Source organism: Onthophagus taurus, chromosome 2, assembly GCF_036711975.1.
Source record: "Onthophagus taurus isolate NC chromosome 2, IU_Otau_3.0, whole genome shotgun sequence".
Taxonomy (NCBI): domain Eukaryota; kingdom Metazoa; phylum Arthropoda; class Insecta; order Coleoptera; family Scarabaeidae; genus Onthophagus; species Onthophagus taurus.
The window spans coordinates 7,638,791-7,658,692 of record NC_091967.1 but is presented as its reverse complement, the minus strand read 5'-3'; the positions used below and the strand labels follow the sequence as shown (position 1 = coordinate 7,658,692).

The 19,902-nt window shown below is 27.7% G+C and overlaps 5 protein-coding genes and 1 non-coding gene across 7 annotated transcripts; 2 read left to right on the top strand and 4 right to left on the bottom strand.

Moving 5' to 3' along the window:
* Window positions 1-2,181: 2,181 nt before the first annotated feature.
* On the top strand, window positions 2,182-3,290 carry LOC111427390 (uncharacterized). The gene is made up of 5 exons (XM_023062516.2): window positions 2,182-2,491; window positions 2,562-2,699; window positions 2,758-2,865; window positions 2,918-2,977; window positions 3,033-3,290. The coding sequence occupies exons 1-5, from the start codon at window positions 2,411-2,413 to the stop codon at window positions 3,162-3,164; spliced, it is 519 nt and encodes a 172-aa protein (XP_022918284.1). The 5' UTR covers window positions 2,182-2,410; the 3' UTR covers window positions 3,165-3,290.
* A 458-nt stretch (window positions 3,291-3,748) lies between these two features.
* On the bottom strand, window positions 3,749-5,756 carry LOC111427387 (CD63 antigen-like). Its single transcript, XM_023062512.2, has 5 exons — window positions 5,540-5,756; window positions 4,448-4,645; window positions 4,210-4,392; window positions 3,951-4,157; window positions 3,749-3,899 (listed from the first exon to the last, which is right to left on the bottom strand). The coding sequence occupies exons 1-5, from the start codon at window positions 5,597-5,599 to the stop codon at window positions 3,825-3,827; spliced, it is 723 nt and encodes a 240-aa protein (XP_022918280.1). The 5' UTR covers window positions 5,600-5,756; the 3' UTR covers window positions 3,749-3,824.
* Window positions 5,757-5,877: 121 nt separating this feature from the next.
* On the bottom strand, window positions 5,878-9,553 carry LOC111427123 (tetraspanin-5-like). Its single transcript, XM_071194651.1, has 4 exons — window positions 9,488-9,553; window positions 9,237-9,425; window positions 8,584-8,751; window positions 5,878-6,135 (listed from the first exon to the last, which is right to left on the bottom strand). Exons 1-4 carry the CDS (start codon window positions 9,551-9,553, stop codon window positions 5,878-5,880), a joined length of 681 nt encoding a protein of 226 aa, XP_071050752.1.
* On the bottom strand, window positions 8,485-19,254 carry LOC111427383 (MTOR associated protein, LST8). Of its 2 annotated transcripts, XM_071194064.1 has the most exons (12): window positions 19,072-19,254; window positions 18,640-19,020; window positions 18,383-18,585; window positions 18,194-18,336; window positions 15,020-18,145; window positions 11,731-11,919; window positions 11,508-11,678; window positions 11,185-11,334; window positions 9,831-11,109; window positions 9,488-9,768; window positions 9,237-9,425; window positions 8,485-8,751 (listed from the first exon to the last, which is right to left on the bottom strand). In XM_071194064.1, the coding sequence occupies exons 1-5, from the start codon at window positions 19,201-19,203 to the stop codon at window positions 18,027-18,029; spliced, it is 978 nt and encodes a 325-aa protein (XP_071050165.1). In that variant the 5' UTR covers window positions 19,204-19,254; the 3' UTR covers window positions 8,485-8,751; window positions 9,237-9,425; window positions 9,488-9,768; window positions 9,831-11,109; window positions 11,185-11,334; window positions 11,508-11,678; window positions 11,731-11,919; window positions 15,020-18,026. The 2 variants fall into 2 exon arrangements, with proteins under 2 accessions (XP_071050165.1, XP_071050166.1); XM_071194065.1 differs by lacking the exons at window positions 8,485-8,751; window positions 9,237-9,425; window positions 9,488-9,768 and having other exon boundaries at window positions 10,939-11,109; window positions 18,655-19,020.
* TRNAL-UAG (transfer RNA leucine (anticodon UAG)) lies at window positions 11,383-11,462 on the bottom strand. The gene has a single exon. It is a non-coding gene; the product is annotated as a tRNA-Leu (tRNA).
* LOC111427381 (Rabaptin-5-associated exchange factor for Rab5) lies at window positions 13,042-17,900 on the top strand. The gene is made up of 6 exons (XM_023062502.2): window positions 13,042-13,157; window positions 14,333-14,444; window positions 15,519-15,701; window positions 15,760-16,260; window positions 16,327-16,817; window positions 16,881-17,900. Exons 2-6 carry the CDS (start codon window positions 14,351-14,353, stop codon window positions 17,703-17,705), a joined length of 2,094 nt encoding a protein of 697 aa, XP_022918270.1. The 5' UTR covers window positions 13,042-13,157; window positions 14,333-14,350; the 3' UTR covers window positions 17,706-17,900.
* Window positions 19,255-19,902: the final 648 nt, after the last annotated feature.

The window sequence follows — 19,902 nt, the reverse complement described above, 5'->3', positions numbered from 1 at the left end:
TTTTTTTTTAATTAAATCAGAAAACTTATTTTTTAACACATTGAAGTCATTTCAATTTCTTTTTTAAGTCAAATTAGAAACAAATTTGTTTATATTTACTTTATTAAAGTACTTAACAACGCACCATATGTGGAAATATTTAAACAGAAAACAAGCAAACATATGAATCATTTTATACTTGTTATGTTTAATTATTAATTAAAAACACTTACAACACATTTAATTCCCCTAATTCAACTAAATAGATTCCATATGACTAATAATATTTAAAACATCTTCAATATAATCATGGTATTAAATCATAAGTGATAACGATTGGTTATGTGTGTAAGCTTTTATAAATTAATTTCAGTATGATTCATTTGACGTTATCTTTCACAATTGTGTATTATTAGAATTCTTATTCATTCTAATATTTAAACGCTAAAATTTTATTTGTATTTCGCAATGGTGTATGAAAATAAAATTGGTTAATTTTTTTGGGTTAACTTTATTGATATATCAATAAAAATATTTTAACACTAACGCGCCTTCTGCATTAGTTTTTTCCGTGCACCATTCGTAGTTTCTTTGATTTCCAGATTCAGGATTGTGTTATTTACATGTTCGTTTATTGTATATGACGTTTTTGTTAAATTTTTGTAAAAAAAGACATTTCTGTACCATCTTATGGTTTTCCTTGATGATGAGTAGTATCCCGTCATCTAGTGTGATCTGTCTATCCCGGACATGTACTTATTGTAGGCGAGAATACACTCTGGTTTTATTACTTGTTTTCCTTTTCTATTTGTTGCTTCTATCATTCAGTGTTTATGCATTGTTGATGTCATAGCCACCAATCTCTTGTTCTTTCCAGTGTGCTTCATGGGAATGCTCTTGATCATTGTCTATTATAGTGCCTTTTCCAGTATAGAGTAACATTAGCAGTGGTAAGCTAATACAGCTTTATTTCGTACTGTTTATTCCTTAAATATAACCCAGTTAACTATCAAAAATGCTTTTTCTTTAAATATTGAAATAAATTTATTAAAAAAAAGATTTAAATGTTTACACACAAAAATACGTTTCGGTGTATATTGAGTTGCCTACATTGCAATAATTTTAAATTGTTTATTAAGAATATCTTTGTTAATAATTTAATTATAATTTACACTACTTTAACACCATGATTAAAACCCATAATTACTATTATTCATAAGAAATATTTACAATACTATCTAATAACCAAAAATAATTTCTTAACACATTGTTGTATTTGCTCACGATACTAATTATGTTTAATCCCTATTAAAAGATATCTGATTATTGATAAATTAAATTCATTATTAAGTTTATTTTAGCAATAATACCTTATTTCTAATAGATATTTTGAGAAATTTAAACTTCAACATCAACGGAGAAGTGAAATCTGAAAGAACATTTTTCTCTACATTTTCTGCTAAAAATTAGAGTATAACACGATTGGTTAATGTTTTATTGATAGTTTTGAAACACCTAATTATTCTTTTAAATGCATTAAAAGCTTTCAATCATTCATGAATCTTCATGAAATGTATTCATTTTTATTTCAAGCAAATGGAAGCTGTAATTAAACCATTATCATTTGCAGGAGGATTAAGTTGTTTACTCTCATTTAGACAATATAAAACAAACTAAAAAGCAATAGAAAAATAATAATATAAAAATTGTTTTAAAACACATTTTAACCTGTTTTGTTGGTTATTTTAACCATTCTTTGTAAATGTGGAATAAATTATGAATTTATTCTATTGATAAGATCATTTTAAAAAATTAATAATAAAATTGTAAATAATTATTGAGTAGGCAACTAAACATTCGAATGTGTAAAGAGTTGCCTATGCACAACTAATATACATGATAAAATAATAATTTATTGACTTTTATTGATTATTTTCAAATACAGGTCATCAATTCAATAATTCTAAATCTTAAGTTCTTTTTAATTATAATTAATTATATTTAATTGTTTCTTGTTTTAATAAAAATCAAATAATTAATTTTTATTAAAAATAAATTGATAGGCAGCTTAATATGCACAAATATATGTTAAGTTATATATACATAACTAAATATTTATTAATAATTTTAAGAGATTTATATATATATATATATATATATTTTAAAATAAATTAATTACTAATAATTTTTATGCAAGTGTTTAGAAAAATAAAGATGAAATAAAAAAAATCTTATAAAGAATGTGTTTAAATGCAAGCGTATTAAATATCGAGATATGCGCAAGTTGATACCTAAGATATGAATTTAACGACTGCTGAAGCACTATTCGGTGTAAATGTTTACGAATCAAACAGTCTCGGCGTGATTATTTCTACGAAACCTTCACCATACATCTTTTTATTTCAATAAGTTTATTGAAAGCTTCTTTAAAATGACGTGTTTCAAAAAAATGTCTTATTACGTTATCGTGCATCAAAAAATCTTCTTATTAACATTAAATATTATTTGTAAGGTAAGGCATAATATTAAAATACTTCGATGGGATCTGTAGATTTTAGTTTAATTTTATTAATTCTTTTTAGATACTTGGTATTATGTTAATATTTTCTTATATTAAAAGTCCGACATTTATTTTGTTACCAATCGGCTGTTTAATGTTTATAATTCCATATTTTGGATGTGCAGGATCGTTTTTCGAAAATCGAATTATCTTAATAGGAGTAAATATTTAAGTTGAATACTTATTTAATTTTTTTGTTTTTAAATTAATATTTTTAGTATGGTGCTGTACAACTATCATTTTTTACTGCACAACTTATTTTGTTGCTGTTATATTTATTTGGAAAGTTTTCTTACGCTCATAAATCTTTAACAAAAGTGGATCAGGTAAGAAAATCATTTTCTAAACAAATTTATAATTACATTGATTTTATTTTAGGATTTAGAAACGTTTTCGTGTTTCGAGTGGTTTATTTTAGCCATTTCCGCTATTTTAGAGGTATTCTTTTACTCATTAATTCACAAATTTCGTTTTATAATCTTTCTTTTTTTAGTTTGTTGGTGGAAGTTTTTCTATTTATATATCAAATAAATTAGAACTGTTGAATATAAATTATAATAATTTCGAAAATGATAACGACGATGTAAAAATCATTGAATTCGAATCAGAAAACATCTCATTATAATTTATATTTTAATTAAACTATTAATTAAATCGTCCATGAATTAATTTCTTAAACTTTTTATAATCGTTTTTATTGTTCATTATTTTTTGTATTTTTATATTTATAAATAAAATAACTCAAATTTCACGCTTTAAATTTTATTTAATCAGCGCCATCTAACAATTCAACAGTTTTATATTTTTACTTTAGAAGTCAAATATTAATTCCAATATATAATTAATATTCTATTCCATAATTGGTTCTTTTTCCATTTACAATAAAAGTTTAAGTAATTTAATACAATTTTTCGTTTTTTTTTCATTCTAATACTTAAAAAAAATTAAAAATTTGGCGTTTCCGCAATTTCTCATGCAGCTGCAACTTCAGAGTGTAACGAAAATACAAGGTCGTATAGATAAGATTACGACCTTCTAAAATACATTTTAACCACTACATAATTATTAATATAATCTGTGATGTTATATTATATATGCTATTCGTTATCATTTCGCAAAATGTTAATTATAATAATTTAATTTTTATAATAGAAAAGGTTGGTATAATTAATTTCTAAAATTTGACGTTTTAATGGTCATCTTTCTTAAAAGAAATGATTTTATTATTTTTACTCTTTATTTATAACTCCAAATAAATATAATTAATACAAAAAACTGAATCATATTATCGATAATTACTTCTTCTCTCTTCGTTCCTTATCGATGTTATTAATATAAATGCAAATATAACCCCCATAAACTAAAAACGAAACGATGTAAAATTAATAATATTAAAGAAAATTAACAATACCTGTTGAGCTGCAACTGCAAATGCTAAAATGTAGGTAATTCTAACGACATTATTAAAATTATCCAGGATTAAGGGACCACAACCCCTCGTAAAAATATCATCGGAATTAATGCCACATTTTTCGTTGTTTTCGCAACAACTTGGTGGTAATACGCCACTTCCATCGGTGTTCCAATCGTTTGGGGACTCAATTCCGCAACAATCGAACTAAAATTGTTATAAATTTATAAAAAGTAATAATATAAAAAAAATGTTTTACTCGTCTCTGTAATGCATCAATTCTTGTTTTAATGACTGTATTATTGCCGTTATAATTATTAATTCCTTCCAATAAATGCGAATTAATTCTATTTTGGATGTCGGTTTCGCAATGAACTTGAAACATTATAAATACTCCGAGACATATTTGTATCGCGAATATTAATATTAAAACGACAACGTACTTAAAAAGAAAATAAAAGAAATTAAATGGATTTTGAGTTGCAGTTTATACGAACAGTCCATAACAATTTTGTGTTGCCTCTTCCTGCGCTTATACAGCCTAAAATTCCAGTTAAGAATATTAAACTACCAATAACAATGATGATAATTGGTAGATAATCCAAGGATTCTTTTACATCGGTTACTGGAATTATGTAATTTATCACATTGAGTTGGAATAAGATACCCACTGTTAAAATTGCGATGCCAAGACACTAAAAAAGATAAGAATAAAAAGAATGTAATAAAAAAATTGTTGATTTATTTATAGATTGAGACTTTTGAAATAAATCTGAAAGAAGGATTAATTTTTAATCGATTGAAGTAATAAATCGTTAAAAATTGATGTTTTTCTAACCTACCTCAAGTTAAAACTGAAAGTATACTTAAAAAAATATATTTTTAAATATTTGACTATTAAAATTAAAAAGAGGTTAATTTTAAACGTCAAAACTGACGTATTTATGATGTTAGGTTAGGATGAAATTTTTTTGAAATTATCAAATTTTTGTAATTTGTTTAAGAAGTTGAAACTAAATATGACTTTTTCCTATTAAATTTAAAATTTATTTTAGAGCCAATTTTGAAATATTTGACAATTAGAAATTAAATTTTTCGGAATACTATTTTGACTTTCTACATAAGAAATTTTAGAGGTTATTTGTAAACGTCAAAACTGACGTTTAATTATTTCAGTTTGATTTTTTAATGTTTTAAATTTATCTTAATTTATTTTTGTTAAATTAAAAGATTAATATTTATATTTATTTTGGTTCTCTATATATAAATGTTTATTCTTCCGTATATCTTTTTATGTAGTGTGCAAATTTATATCACAACGGTTCTCTTTGTAGATTTGATAAGAAATACCTCTTCGCATACTTCCTTCTTGCAAATTTAATCTTCTCACGGTACAGTTTTTTCAAGCTCTAAAGTTTCTTTTATGAGCGAAATTCTTATATGATTTTCAATCTATTTTTGGTAACTATACAGTGTAGATTAAGGTTATCTTAAAACAATTAATACTTTTAAATAAGATTTAAGGCCGAATTTTTTTATATAACCATTTTTTAGTTCCCATAAAACGATTTATATTTAATTTTACTTACCGCTAATATAATATTAAAAATAAAAACAAACCAAGCAACGCACTTTGTAGCACAACCCATTTTACTTTAACAACCAGCCGTTTTGAGTTACCCTTATGTAATAACTTTATTGTTGCTCACTATTGATTTTATTTAATCTTATCTCAAGATAAATTTTTGCCTTTATAATCAGGTATATAAGGGAGGACGTGAAAAACGGTTCATCTCCGATCGATTTAAATCGACCTAAATAGTCTTTAACTTTAATTAGTTTTGTAATTGGTCCAAGCAAATTATATTTTTAGAATTAAATTACATTAAATTCATATTAAATTAAGTTGAATTAAAATTTCTTTGAATTAAGGTGAAATTGTTCTTAATAATACACAAATAATTTCGGAGAATTGCAAAATGCAAAAAGATGCGCTGTAACAACCGATTTCCAATGCTATTTGATAAATATTTTCGACTACGATTTCTAAACAACCCGGCTTTATTAAGTTCGTTACATTAGAGGGAACTTCCAAGCTGCATTGATAAGGAATTTCATCGCAACATCCTGCTGATGTATTTATTGCGATGTAATCTTGACCGCTATCAATACCACAGCATTTCCACTATAACAAAAAATTACTCATCAATAAATTTATTAATAACTAATTGTTATATTTATTTAATAATTATCTTATTATATTTATCATTTCAACAATAATATTTGGGAAACTCACAATCTCGTTCTTCGAAGAAAACATTTCAGTCAGAGAATATATTTGCAACAAATTTTTTCAAAAACTGTTTCATTGATACAAAGTAATAAGTACATAGTAAGAAAAGGCTAAAAAGTTATAAACTATTTAGCAATTAAGTTAGACAACCACAAATACACAAGTGTGACACAACATAACCTCACATATAATAAGAAGATAACAACGAAGTTCTTGTGTGATTAATATTTTATTTATCTAATGTTTACAAGTGTCTTTTATTATTATTAATATAACAGATGATGTCTGAAGGAAAGAATAAATAACCAGATAAAAACATAATGAACAAATATTAAAAATATGATATTCTTACATTGATACGTTGACTAGGGCGGTAGAATCATTTAAAATATACTGTAATCCCACAGGAAAGTGTTTAATTTACTTAGTTTAATCTATCTAGTGTTTAATCACTTTCAATTTTAAATTGGAGTTAAAGAAAAGCGAGAAATTGATTTCAGATAACTAGCAAAAAAATGTGAGTTTGAAACACAACAGAACTCTTTAGAATGTGATAGAATATGAATAAAAAATGTAGCGTTGCGGGCAAGAACGACGAAGCTTATTGTAGGAAACAAGCTAAAGTGATAAGTATAGGGAAAAAAGGGAGGTAGAAAAAGGCAGAAGTGGACGTTTTGTTACCTATACAGTTCAACAACTGTACGCGAAAGAGCATTTTATTCACAGTTGACAGCAAAAACTATATTTGAACAGGTCGCAAGATTATATTTTTGTGTAGATAACTGCTTTTATACAAGATTTTAAAATCGTGTTTTGTGTCAACTGGTTTTTTCAAAAAATTTCAAAGTCAGTTGCATTATTATCATAATTGCGGAAAATTCGAAGTGGGTAGAAAGTTAACTGAACTTTCAAATGAACAAAGAAAAATAATAATAAAATTTCATATAAAACAAAAATCTTTGCTAGAAATCATAAAAATAATGAAGCGCAACACCTCTACTACACAATACGTGGTGCGGAATTATAAAAAGACAGGTGAAGCTAACAAAGCACAACAAAATGTAAATCGATCGATGCTAACATGAAGAAATCATTCCTTCCTACGTCGTTAAATCCCTAAGGATCATCGTCCTTAGAAATGTATTTCTTTGCAAATTCCAGCCGTTTTATACTTTCCCTTTGTGATATAAAGGGCTTCTTCCTAGGTATGCGGCCATGATATCCATTTTTGTGGAGAACATTTCGAATTGTTTGTGCGCTTACTGTCCTTTGAGATACAGAATTTAGTTCATTTTCACGTACTTTATTTAATAGCGGGCGTTCATCTCGAACACTCAATACTCTAGGACGTCCTGTACGAAGCTGTATTTGAGCCCATTTTATTGTAATTTTCTATAATATACTGCACTGACGAACGCACTTTTTTTACAATTTTGATAATTTCGCCTATACTCTGTTTTTAAACCAGGAGGAGTATTTTAAATTTATCACCAGATTGACCTTGCACGTGATTGGTTGAATGCGAGGAAGGTTCACACACAGGCAATTTTGAATTTTGATTTTGAATTTGAAGGTTAGGTTATTGATAATTCCACAGTTTCGTGTCATTGTTGTAAATTTTGTTTAAACCCTTTTGCATCTTCAATTAATACACTCTTAACCTCAATATTAATTTGTATGTTTAGTGTTGACTATAACAAACGAAAATAAATACAATAATAAGTAAATAAATAAATAATAATAATTATTAATTTAAATTTACCGCCAAAATATCTAGTGATATTTTCTGGTGATTTTTCCTAGTGTAAATCTGACTTTCGCGTTTACTCCTCCTGGTTTAAAAACAGAGTATAGTGATTTCCCATCTTTTCGTAAACTAACAATCAAATCTCGCATGCATTGTGAAATTTTGCGGTATTCATTTTTAATAAATATGCAAAAATTGAATGGCACGAATACATCAAACTACAGTAATCTTTTTGCATGTTCTCGCAAAATACCAAATTTTACAAATCCGATTTTTAGGTTGGTAATATGTCGAAATTAAAATTCCCTGTGGTCAAAAGATCAAAATTATTGATTTAAATTTATGAAGCAAAATCAAGCGCCTATTTACAAATTATTTGAGCGATTTAACAAAGAAGATATTGAAACATTAATTAGCTAATAAAAATAAATCTGTAATAAGATTATTCGATGAAAAAAATCAAAATATATGAAGCAAAAAGGAAAAAAATAAAGAAAAAATAAATAAAAAGTTTATTAAAGAAAAATCTTAAACTAAATCAAAAAAAAAAAACTAAAACTTTAACAACAATTCGATTCGATAACTTCACTTACGTAACTCTCCACCTGATGGAATTCGTTTTTATCCGACGGAACATGACTTAAAAGTTGTACTTTCATGATGTTTCTTGCGTTGGATTCGAGCGATTCGTCCATATTAAAAAATGAAATTAACGAAATCGTTAATTCCAAAGCCAATAATAAAGCGATAAAAACTATAAACTGCAACAAATAAAATGTTCTTCGTTAAAACCTCAAAAGGAAATTATAAACCGGCTTTAAAAAAAATGTTATTTTATTTTTAGCCTGTAACTAACTCTCCGAAATACATCACAACCTCGCTAATATGATTTATTTTATTTCACGAAATTAACACTTAATGTAACAAACCTGACTCGGCTCAAAGTTATATAACAAAAAAAATAAAATAATGAATGTTTACATTATTATTACACGTAAAATATGGTTCGATTTTTTTAATGGACGATAACTGTTGTTATCTTCAACAACCAAAGTGGCAAAAAAAGATATATTGTCAAATATATAAGCTTGCAGTAATTTTTTTGTGTTAGCAGACTTCAATCATATCTTTCTATTAATAAAATCATTATGACACCCATAAATGAATGATTCACACGATTTATTCGCCCTAATCAGCTAATATTTACGATTTGTTTGGTCTTGATTTAATTTTGCTTTTTACTTACAAATTTCAAAAGTTTTTGATTATTATTCCGCGCGCAATAACAACCCAATAAAGACGCGGCGAAACTTAAACAACCCAAAACGATTAGCAACGTAGGCAGTTCTAGGAATTCGAGTCCAACGTAGCGTTTTAAAAGACCTAATTCGTCGCCATAAACAATTCCCAAAGCGATTAAAGCAACACTTAAGATCTAAAAGAAAGAAAAACAAATAAATTAATTAAATACAATGTAATAAAAATAATAATACTTACTGAAAATATGAAATTAAAACCGAGTAAAGCAAACTTCACGACGTTTTCGTTTATTTGTAACTTCATGCTGAAATTTTTTACTTTGAATCAAACTTTTTTGATGAAGAAGTTATCGTGGAAACATCCAACGTTTTATTGTTCCTCATCTCCTGGTAGATGTTTTTATTATATACGGAAAAGATTAGATATGGCGTTTTTAGATATGATTCGAATCTACTGTAAAAACGTTTTAAATGTTTTCTTCTTTTTTATTCTTGAATAAAATTAATTTTTGTTGTTTTCTGTTGAATGAATAAGTTAATACTGACGATGAAATACGTCTCCGAGGAGTCCGAGTACTTACCTGGTCATGTCTAAGTGTGCGTTTTTGCGTGTTTATATTCGTATTTATTGTATATGTGTGTGTATACGTTTCTGCGCGTCTAGTTGACTTTGGTTATTATAATAATAATAATAATAATTGATTGATAAAAAGAAACGCAAATAACTCAGAATAATTTTGAGTTTTTAAAGGTTTTAATAACGCATTGTAAAGTAAGCAAGTTGTTGTACTGTTCTCATTTAATGGGCCATTTAAGGATAATTAGATAAGGTTAGGTTTTGATTAATTGGATAAGATTTTAATTGTTTAGTATTTCTTTGTTGATTAAAAAAAATTGTTTTGATTGTTTTAAATTTATTGAACAATTTAAAAAAATATATTTAAAATATTTAAGATATTCTCCTCACTCTGGCCAACATCGCACGTTCTCTTTTTAATCTTAGACTTCTCTCGTTTTCTTCCTACAATGCTTGTCTAAATATAAAGTATATGAAACAACTCAAGCACAGAATAATCTTATTAAAGAAAGTTGTCTTACTTTGTTTTCATCTCAATTTTCAAGAATATCCCAACACTTAAACTTGACAGCACAAAAGTTATGTAGGTTATGTTCCGATAAAATTTTCACTTAATTTAAGAAGAAAAAATTGCCACTTGGATCCTAAAATCACGATAAATTAATAAACTGGGTGTTCAAAAATAAATTTTGATACATTTTTTGGTTCAATAACACTTATATTGGTGTAAAATTTATCTTTTTAGAAAAAAATTTAAACGGTTGTTATAAACTGTCAAAACGCGATTTAATACGAATAATTACCGCTAGATGGGGTGAGTAATCGTTTAAAAAAATTGTAAAATAAAATGTTCACCCAAATAAAGATTAATTTCCTCTTATTATGATTTAGAATTAATGAAATTGACTTACTTTGTTTTCATCTGGATTTTCAAGAATATCGATAGATTGAGTAACTATTTAAAAAAAAAATTAAATTTCAACCTATACAATGATTAATTAATTATCCAATGAATAAAATCTACGCCATTTGAATTTAACGAATCACCCCAATTTCTTTTGTTGATTTTATCACAGCCCCGATAAAGGGGTTTTTTGTTGATTAAAACAAAATTGTTTTGATTTTTTTAAATTTATTAAACAATTAAAAAAATATATTTAAGATCTTTGAGATATTCTCCTCGCTCTGGCCAACATCGCTCGTTCTCTTTTTAATCTTAGTCTTCTCTCTTTTTCTTCCTTCAATGCTTGTCTAAATATAAAGTATATGAAACAACCCATAACCTAAAATTTTGAAATTATTAAGTTTTAATTAAATAAAATTAATTAATTTATTGGTAAACTTAATAAATTACTCACATTTTGTAAAAAAATGAACCCTCCAAGAATTAAAATATGAAAGTATAAAATCGTTAAATCATTCACAAAAGGTTCTTTACAACCTAAATTGCTTTTTGTGCAATTTTTTTCGGGGTAATCTAAAGAATCAAAAATTCCGCAACATTTATACTAAAAAAAATTTAAACAATTAATTTTTTATAAATAGAAAAAAAGCTTTGACAGCGGTGGGATTCGAACCCACGCCCTTTCGGACTGGTGCCTAAAACCAGCGCCTTAGACCGCTCGGCCACGCTGCCTATGTTATCACGTCTCTCATAAAACCAATTTATAATTAAACATACCCATTCCTCCAAGAAATTCCATTCCCTTTCATTTACTTTTAACTCTAAATAGCCAACAAAAGAATTTGTCATTATCTGTTCCACCTTTTTATCACTATATACCATTAAAATCACACTCCAAATAAAAGAGCCCAACGAAATTAATGCTAAAATCGACGAAAACACAACAAGCTAAAAAAAGTGGGGTTAAGTTACTACTTTTAAAATAAAAATTAACATATACCGAAGTTATATAAAAAGAATGTTCTCTACTTGGGCCTTTAAGTGCTATCCATGTAAGTAACAAATGAAAAAATCCAATTACTACAAATATTCCTAATGGACCCAAATTATCGCAAGGCACAAATTTTGAATGGATAAACATTTTGTATGATACAACGGTTGTTGTACAAATTATCACAAGTCCAGACAACTAAAAAGAAGCAAAATTGAATCTAAATTTATTAAATAAAAAAGTTTTTATAAAAAGATTTGACATTTAGAAATGTCAATTTAAGTACACTATAAGATCAATGTTACCAATACACTTTTCTTGTACTTATTTTGTATTAAAACAATAAAAGTATCGGCAAAACAAAATAGTTTTTAATATTAACTTATTAATTATAAATTCAAAAATAAATTAAAAAGTATTATTGAATTAAAAAATGTAAAATAAGTAAAGTATTAATGAATTATAAAGTCATTGTTACCAACCAATTTTTGTAAGATTAAAATTTCTTTTTAAATCAAATTAAAATTAACTCACAAATAAAACACAGCAATAAATTAAACAGAAAATCTGTTTGGTTCGATATGTCACAGCCATTCTCTCCAAATAACTCCGTCAAAAAAAATCTACAAGGATTTCTTCTTGTCTCAACAAAAAGAATTCGACAACAACGACAAAAGAAAATGTTCCGATTCTTCAAAACTATTATTATTTCTAATGTAACGTTAACACTTCACTCATATCGTTTGCGGTTTGATTACTAAGAGGACAATAACAAACTACGTCAACACATATTAATTGAGAATCTCCAAAATAACAATAAATAACGCGAAAAAAGGATGTAATAATTGCGATCGGCACGAAAGGTAGCCGTCGTTACATATTATAAATAAGCCGAAGGCTGTCCAAGTCTCCGACCCGAAGAGAATCGTCCCCACTTGTTGTGCAATCATTTAAATTTAGTTACGTTGAGAAAATGGCTGCATTTTTGTGAAAGTTAATCTTTATAATAATAAAGGTTGATATTAAAAAAAAAATTAAAAATTTGGAAGTTAATTCATCTTTTTTTAAATAAATAATTAATTTTTATATATTTTGTTTAATGAAATGTTTATATAGGCAACCAAACTTACTTTATTTTTTAGTGATACTTCGTTAAATTATTAATAAATAATAATAAACATTGTTATCATTTAGTTTTATTTTTTTGATTATTTATATTAATGACTTAATTATCTAATTATTAATATTAAATGTACAACTTTCTAAAGAAACCTTCATTATCATTTATTGTATTGGTTGCCTATATTCATATCTGACTTTCTGACAGCTAAAAATTGACAGCTCCATTAACCTATAATCATTCGAATCATTCTTTATTTTATCAAAATGTAGTGAAGAGTGATTAATTAAAGCGTTTTAAATAATAGAAAACAATCGTAAGTTAACCGTTAAAAATTAGAATAAGATTTAACCCTATTTTATTAAATTAACCTAAAGAAAATTTGATGGGCGAGATCCAAACTGAAACTAATCGCGATTTTCCAATGTGAAATTCAAATAATTTAATAATGGAGATAAGAAGTATCCTTTTTCATCCATTTCTATAGAGTTATAATGAATATTATAAAGATGACCTTTTTATTAACTTATTATATCTCAAATCCAATTAAAAATGAAATTTTAACGAAGATCACTTACTTATCGTTTTTGGTGTGATTATTTCAACTTAAATACATTTATGGTTTCAAAATTATTGTATTACATCCAATTTATTACGTTTAAATTTACGTTTAATTTTGTAAACATTTAAGTAAGTTCATTTCAACGTATTTTATTATAAAATGTATTTGTTTTTGTAAACAATACATAGTTAAAATTCTGTTTAACTTCTATCGTTTAACAAAACAGTATAAAGAGAATATAACAATTTTTAACGTTTTTATTTAGTTAGAAAAAAGATATAATGTGCAATGTTTGTTTTATTAAATGCTTTAGGAGTTTTAAAAAATTTTCGAAGGTAAAACTTATTTTGCTTAAAAGAAAAATGAGTCAACGTTAAAAAAATCTTTTTACTAACACACACAGTTGGTTAATCATAGTTTTAAAGATAAACTGAAATATTATCGTGTTTACAAAATTCTTTTCGCCTTTTATCTTTAAGACACACAAGAAACGAATAGGAACACAGTTTACGATCAGTAGTATTCTTATAAACGTGGCAGGGAGTAAGAGGAATAACGTTTTGGTTTAAATTATATAAACGGTTAAAAATTGTTTCGTTAAAACTCATAAACCAATGGCAGAAATTAACGACGATACATTTATAAAGAATTTAAACTCTTCTTCAACGATACAGTTAATCACATCGAGAATTAGTGATTATTGCTATAGGTTATTATTTAAAAATCGGGTGGTGATTTTATTAAAATTAATGAGTGATTTAAATCATTTTGAATTGAAGTTACGCGAACATGTACACAAATAAAGGTTGAGAACAGAAAAAGAAAAAAACTTTGACCTTCTTGTGCGCCTTATTTATTTATTAGTATTATTATTTTTGGATTGTTTTTTTTATAAATAAAGGATAGAAATGAATTTCGTTCCATTACAGAGGTCATATAAATACATCATGTACGCTACAAAACAGCCATCACTAAGAATTTCCCATTCCGATTTGAAATGTAAGAATAATTGTGGTTACTATGGAAACGCCGATTGGGAAGGTGAGTTATTTTTAAGTAATGTAATCTAGTAATAATTGTTATATGAGCATATAATGAGGGCTATTATTCATTATGGTTAAGTTTCGCTACGCTGGTGACATAATTAACCTGAGTGAATAAATAGCTCATTATATGTGAGTAGAATACTATACTTTGTCCACAGCTACTATTGAAATTGATTCTATACATTTATTTTTTAAATAAATTTTTGAATAAAGTTTAAACGTCAATGTCACACAAATTCGATGTTACTAACTGTAACCAACGTGACAACAATTTTATAAAACGTTTTTTTTACGAAAATTTTTAATTTATGCTTAAATCATACGAAAAAAGAAATTTGTTTAGGTTTTTCTAATGTCAAACCTTTAGAAACTCCTAAAAAATTGAATTGAATTGACGTTTTTTGATTTAAATTCACTCAGTGAAAATATTTTAATTCTGACATTTCTAATGTCATTATGACACATGTCATTATTTGACAGTTTTAATTTGTTTGTTGTATTTTATTAACTTAAACGTCACTGACCTTATACAAGTTTTTATAAATATTTACTCGTTTCGATTTTACTTACTCGACTATTTCAAAACTTCTCGTATTTCTCATGTTTTTTTATAAACGTTTTAATTTTTTGATTCTTGTTCTATATAAATTAATTTATCAAATTTGCCACATGGCGACTAGTTTTTTTTTTCATTTATCACTATCTGTTTTAAATTTGGACAAATCCAAATAACGAGACGGATCGGCTTGTGAGGTCTTGGGGTCAGAGAACAGCTGTTATTTGCAGATGTTAAATTTATCGATGACTGTGTAAACGTCAAAATCTTTTCATAAAAACATGATTTCTTATTAGTGCTTGAAATAAGAAAAGGTTTTTGTTAGGCAAGATTCATTTCTTATCATTTTCTTACTTTCTTATTTATTTATATTTTTTTTTTTAAGGAAATTTATAAAGATAAAAAACAGCGACCTCTTTTGAATACAAACAAAATTAAATCGGTTTCCATGACAACGTTTAATTAATTAGATTTTTGAGGTTCTAAAGAATTAAAATTAATGATTTTTTTTAGGTTATTGTTCGAAATGTTATCGAAATGCAATGGAAAAAGAACGCCAGAAAAAACAAGATCAAGGAAGATCCCCAATTGCGGGATTCTCAAAGTTCGAAGAAAAAAAGCAACAACAACGCGATAAAAAAACCAAGTATCTTAAACAATTAACTCCCGTTTTTAGAAGATCATCATCATCAAAAGGTAAAAACAATAATAACTAAAATAATTAATACAAAACAACATTTTTTTGTTTTATTAGATTATGGTAGACCTGAATCTCGTCACCACCACCACGAATCGAGACATGTAAATCCTGATACGGAAAAACTCGAGTTAGAATTTATAAGCGCCTACGGTCACTTGGGTCAAGATGTGCGCGACGACTTCTTCCGATGCGTTCGCAATTGCAATACAAAAATTCGCGATCAATTGAACGTCCGTGATATTGAAGAAATAGCGGAGATCTCGCAAAAATATTACAACCTATTCTCAGAACGAATTAACCACCACGTTAAATATGAAAAAGTCGAACAAGATGTCCGTGATAAATTGGTCGATTTCTTTGAAAAATTTACAATGACCGCTTTAAATCGTGATCTTTTTTGTCCAGTAACCACAAACGATGAAGAAAAGGATTTGATGATACAGGGACGAATTCGACAATTAAGTTGGGTTAATGCTCATCATTTGGATTGTTGTATTAGCGAAACTAGCGTCGAGGTTCGCGATTTGGTTTATACAGCTATTACAGATTTATTAGGTAAGTGTAATTTAGTGTGGCTCGACATCTTGTAGTGATTGAATTTAATTATTTTTTTTTAAATAGGTATGGACTCATCTAAAGCACCTCAAGATAAACTTGCATGCGTTGTTAGTTGTTGTCGGAGCGTAGTAGAAGTATTGCAACATTGTCAAGGTGGCCCAGTAAGCGCCGATGAATTTTTACCCGCCTTAATATTCGTCGTTTTAAAAGCCAATCCAACAAGGTTAAAAAGCAACATTTTATATGTTACAAGATTTTGCAACGGGGCGCGATTAATGCAAGGAGAAGGAGGCTATTATTTTACAAATCTATGTTGCGCCGTTTCTTTTATTGAAAACTTAACGGCCGAATCTTTAAATATGCCAGAGGAAGAATTTCAAGGGTATATGTCGGGGGCGATTACTTCCGTTAGCGCTTGGGAATCAGCGTTAGTAGCCTGCGAAGGGATGCATCAAATTTGCGAACAATTATCTTTATTAAAAGGTTTGGCAGAACGTATGGATACGGTTCAAGAAAAAACCCAAGAATTGAAAGGATCTATTGGCAGTTTTAAAGTTTGTACAAAAAACTTTTTATTTAAAATAATAAACATATTTTTTTCTTATTTTTTTTTTTAGAACGATATCACATCACAAATAGAAAAGATTTACAAAGAAACCCCATTAATAATAAAACCACGTAAAGTACCGATATCTTTAGATAAACAAGATTCATTAAACGAAAATTTGCCGTCACCCATAACACCAGTTGTTGTTAATCAAAAAGATTTAGAAAACATACCAACAATTCCAATAAAAATCGATAAAGTCGAAGAATCAGATCCAGAACCTTTCGCTGAATATGAAAAATTCGTTGAATTAAACAACTTTTACACAAAAAATTTATCGAATCAAATCTTAAATTTAACAGACGATCGAAAAAAATTACAATTAGATATAAAACCTTACGTTTCTTCAAGCGAAATCCCATCACATTCCGGATTATACGACTCATGTGATGGATTGACTCCAGATGAAGGAGGTGGATCATTAGGGTTATCTAATATTAATTACGACATCGATTTTTCTGATTTAAGCAACGAAAATAGTGTTGCCGATGAATTAACGCCCGAAAAACGAAAACCTTCACCATTAAGTTTTTCAACACCAGATCCTTTCAGTCCGGTTAATTCGAAAAAAATCGAAATTGATCAGTCACCTTTAAGACCGGAAGTTGTCGATCGAAAAGATGATTTTGTTTTACCGTTTGATGAAGATGCAAAACATGTTTTAGATAAAAAAGAAACATCACCAAAAAAGCAATGTTTACCATCTCCAATTAAACCGCAGTCATTGAGGTATTCGGGCTTTTCAAAACAAGGATTCCAAATACCGAGTATTCCATGTAACACGGGAGATTATGGTTTGAATCAAAATGATAATAAAAATGATAAGGAGGATTAAAGAAATTTAAATTACATCACATGTTTGAAATTTCATTTGCTTTCTTTTAAGGAGTTATTTATTTATGTACATGTTTTTAATCAACTTAATAGAATTGATTATAGATGATTATGTAGATGGTGCAATTTTTATGTATTATGATTATATTATTTATGAGCTTAAAAGAAATAAAAACCTTAATTAAAAAACACAATACTATAACAATAAATCCACATCATGATAACTTAATAATAAGCAGGAATATTTTCGTTTTAATAAAAAGAAATCTTAAGATTTTATTTAAAATAATTAACAATCTTATTGAAATTCAAAATTAATTACCTAATCTGCAATAACATCGCGAAAAGCTATAGATGTAACAGTTTTCGTATGACCTGCGTATTGTCTTTCAAGTTGTCCTGTTTTTACATTCCATAATTTTGCCATTGAATCAGATGATGCTTTAACACATATTATATAATTTAATTAATATATTAATAAAAAATTACCTGTAAAAACGTATTGAGAATCAGCGCTGAATGCTGCATCCCAAACCCATCTTTGATTTTCCTGTTTCAATTCCTGTAATAATTCGTAATCACTTGTATTCCATAATTTCGCCGTTTGATCAGCTGATGTAGTTACTAAAATACTTTAAAAAAATTAATGTTATATTAAATAAAGGTTTTATTAAGTACCTAGCATTAGGACTGTATTTACATGTTAATATCTGCCGTTTATGAGCTTGAAATCTATGTTTAGGTGTATAATGAGTGGCCACATCACCAATTCCTGATATTAAACTCCAAATAAAACATCTTCCTTTTGAATTAACTACTGCCATTTCCGTACCATCTTTAGTAATGTCTATGTCTAAAATCATAGATTGGCCATCGGGAATCTAATTAACATGAAATAACTTATTATTTTCAACAAACAACAAAAGAAAACTTACTAACTCAATATTTACCAATTGTTCATTGCAGTCCGTGCGTAAATCGAATCGATAAATATTTCCCATTTGATCTCCAATAAATAGCTCCCCTTGATTCGGATGAAGTGTAACACAATTTACAGGAGCGTTACATTTAAAAGATTTGGGACAAGTTACATTGGAAGTTCGTAAATCCCATATTTTAACCGATTTATCCTCCCCACCCGAATACATCCACTTTCCTTCCGATTGAAAACCTATACTTGTCACATTTCTCGAATCCGCTTCATAATCAGCTATAAAATTTGCAGTTGATGATTGCAAATCATACATTCGGATGTGTTGGTAACCCGCAGCGGCTAATAAATTTCTATTCGGTGCAATTTCTAACGTATTTACTTGCTGAAATATGTTCATTTATAATTTTTAGAACTTTAAGGTTATATTACTTACCGATTCTGCATGTTGTAGGGTTCGCAAACATACTCCGTGATGAGTATGCCATAATTTTATCGAGTAATCATATCCGGCTGTAGCTAAAATTATTTGATCTTGGTCTAATGGTAAATCTGAGGAGACACTCATTTTCTTTTTGAATGATTTTTAGGTTAAGTGGGTTAAGTAAATGTCATAAATACTATGAAGTTAGGTTATTTATATATAATTTTTAAAAAGTTTTTTTGTATTAATTTCGAGTTAATGTTAAATAAATAAATATAAATCACTCGTTTTGTTTTAAATGTAAACATTTGTATGATAAATAATAATTAAATTGATTTTTAGTATGGTTGATTTAGATAAAGACAACATAACCTTACTTTATCTTTTTTATTTACAAATTTCTTTATAAAATTTTTGTGAGTTTAGTATTTTAGTAAATATGTAAATTAGTAAAAAAATATGAAGAATTGATTTTTTGCAACAAAAAAGATCCAGGTTTAGCTTTATTGGTTGGGCTGTTATAGAGCGCCCGCTCCCAGGCGCGATCCCACTACTGCTCGACGCGGGGACTTTTGGCTGCTGGGTTTCCCCCCTGGCCCGGTGCGCCCCTCCTTGGCCGACCTGGCCGCCCCCAGCTCCCCGGGGCCGTCCATATCGACGCCGAGCTTAGTGCGGACACCCGGTCAACGCAAGCGGACTCTATACCAGGGCCCCCAACCTCAAACCATCCACTGAACCCGACCTCCAAGTAGCTAGATTACAGGAGTTCGCCACGCTCCCAGTCGAAAGCTCATACCTATACGTAGACCACAACAAAAAATAATCAAAAAAAAAAATTACGAT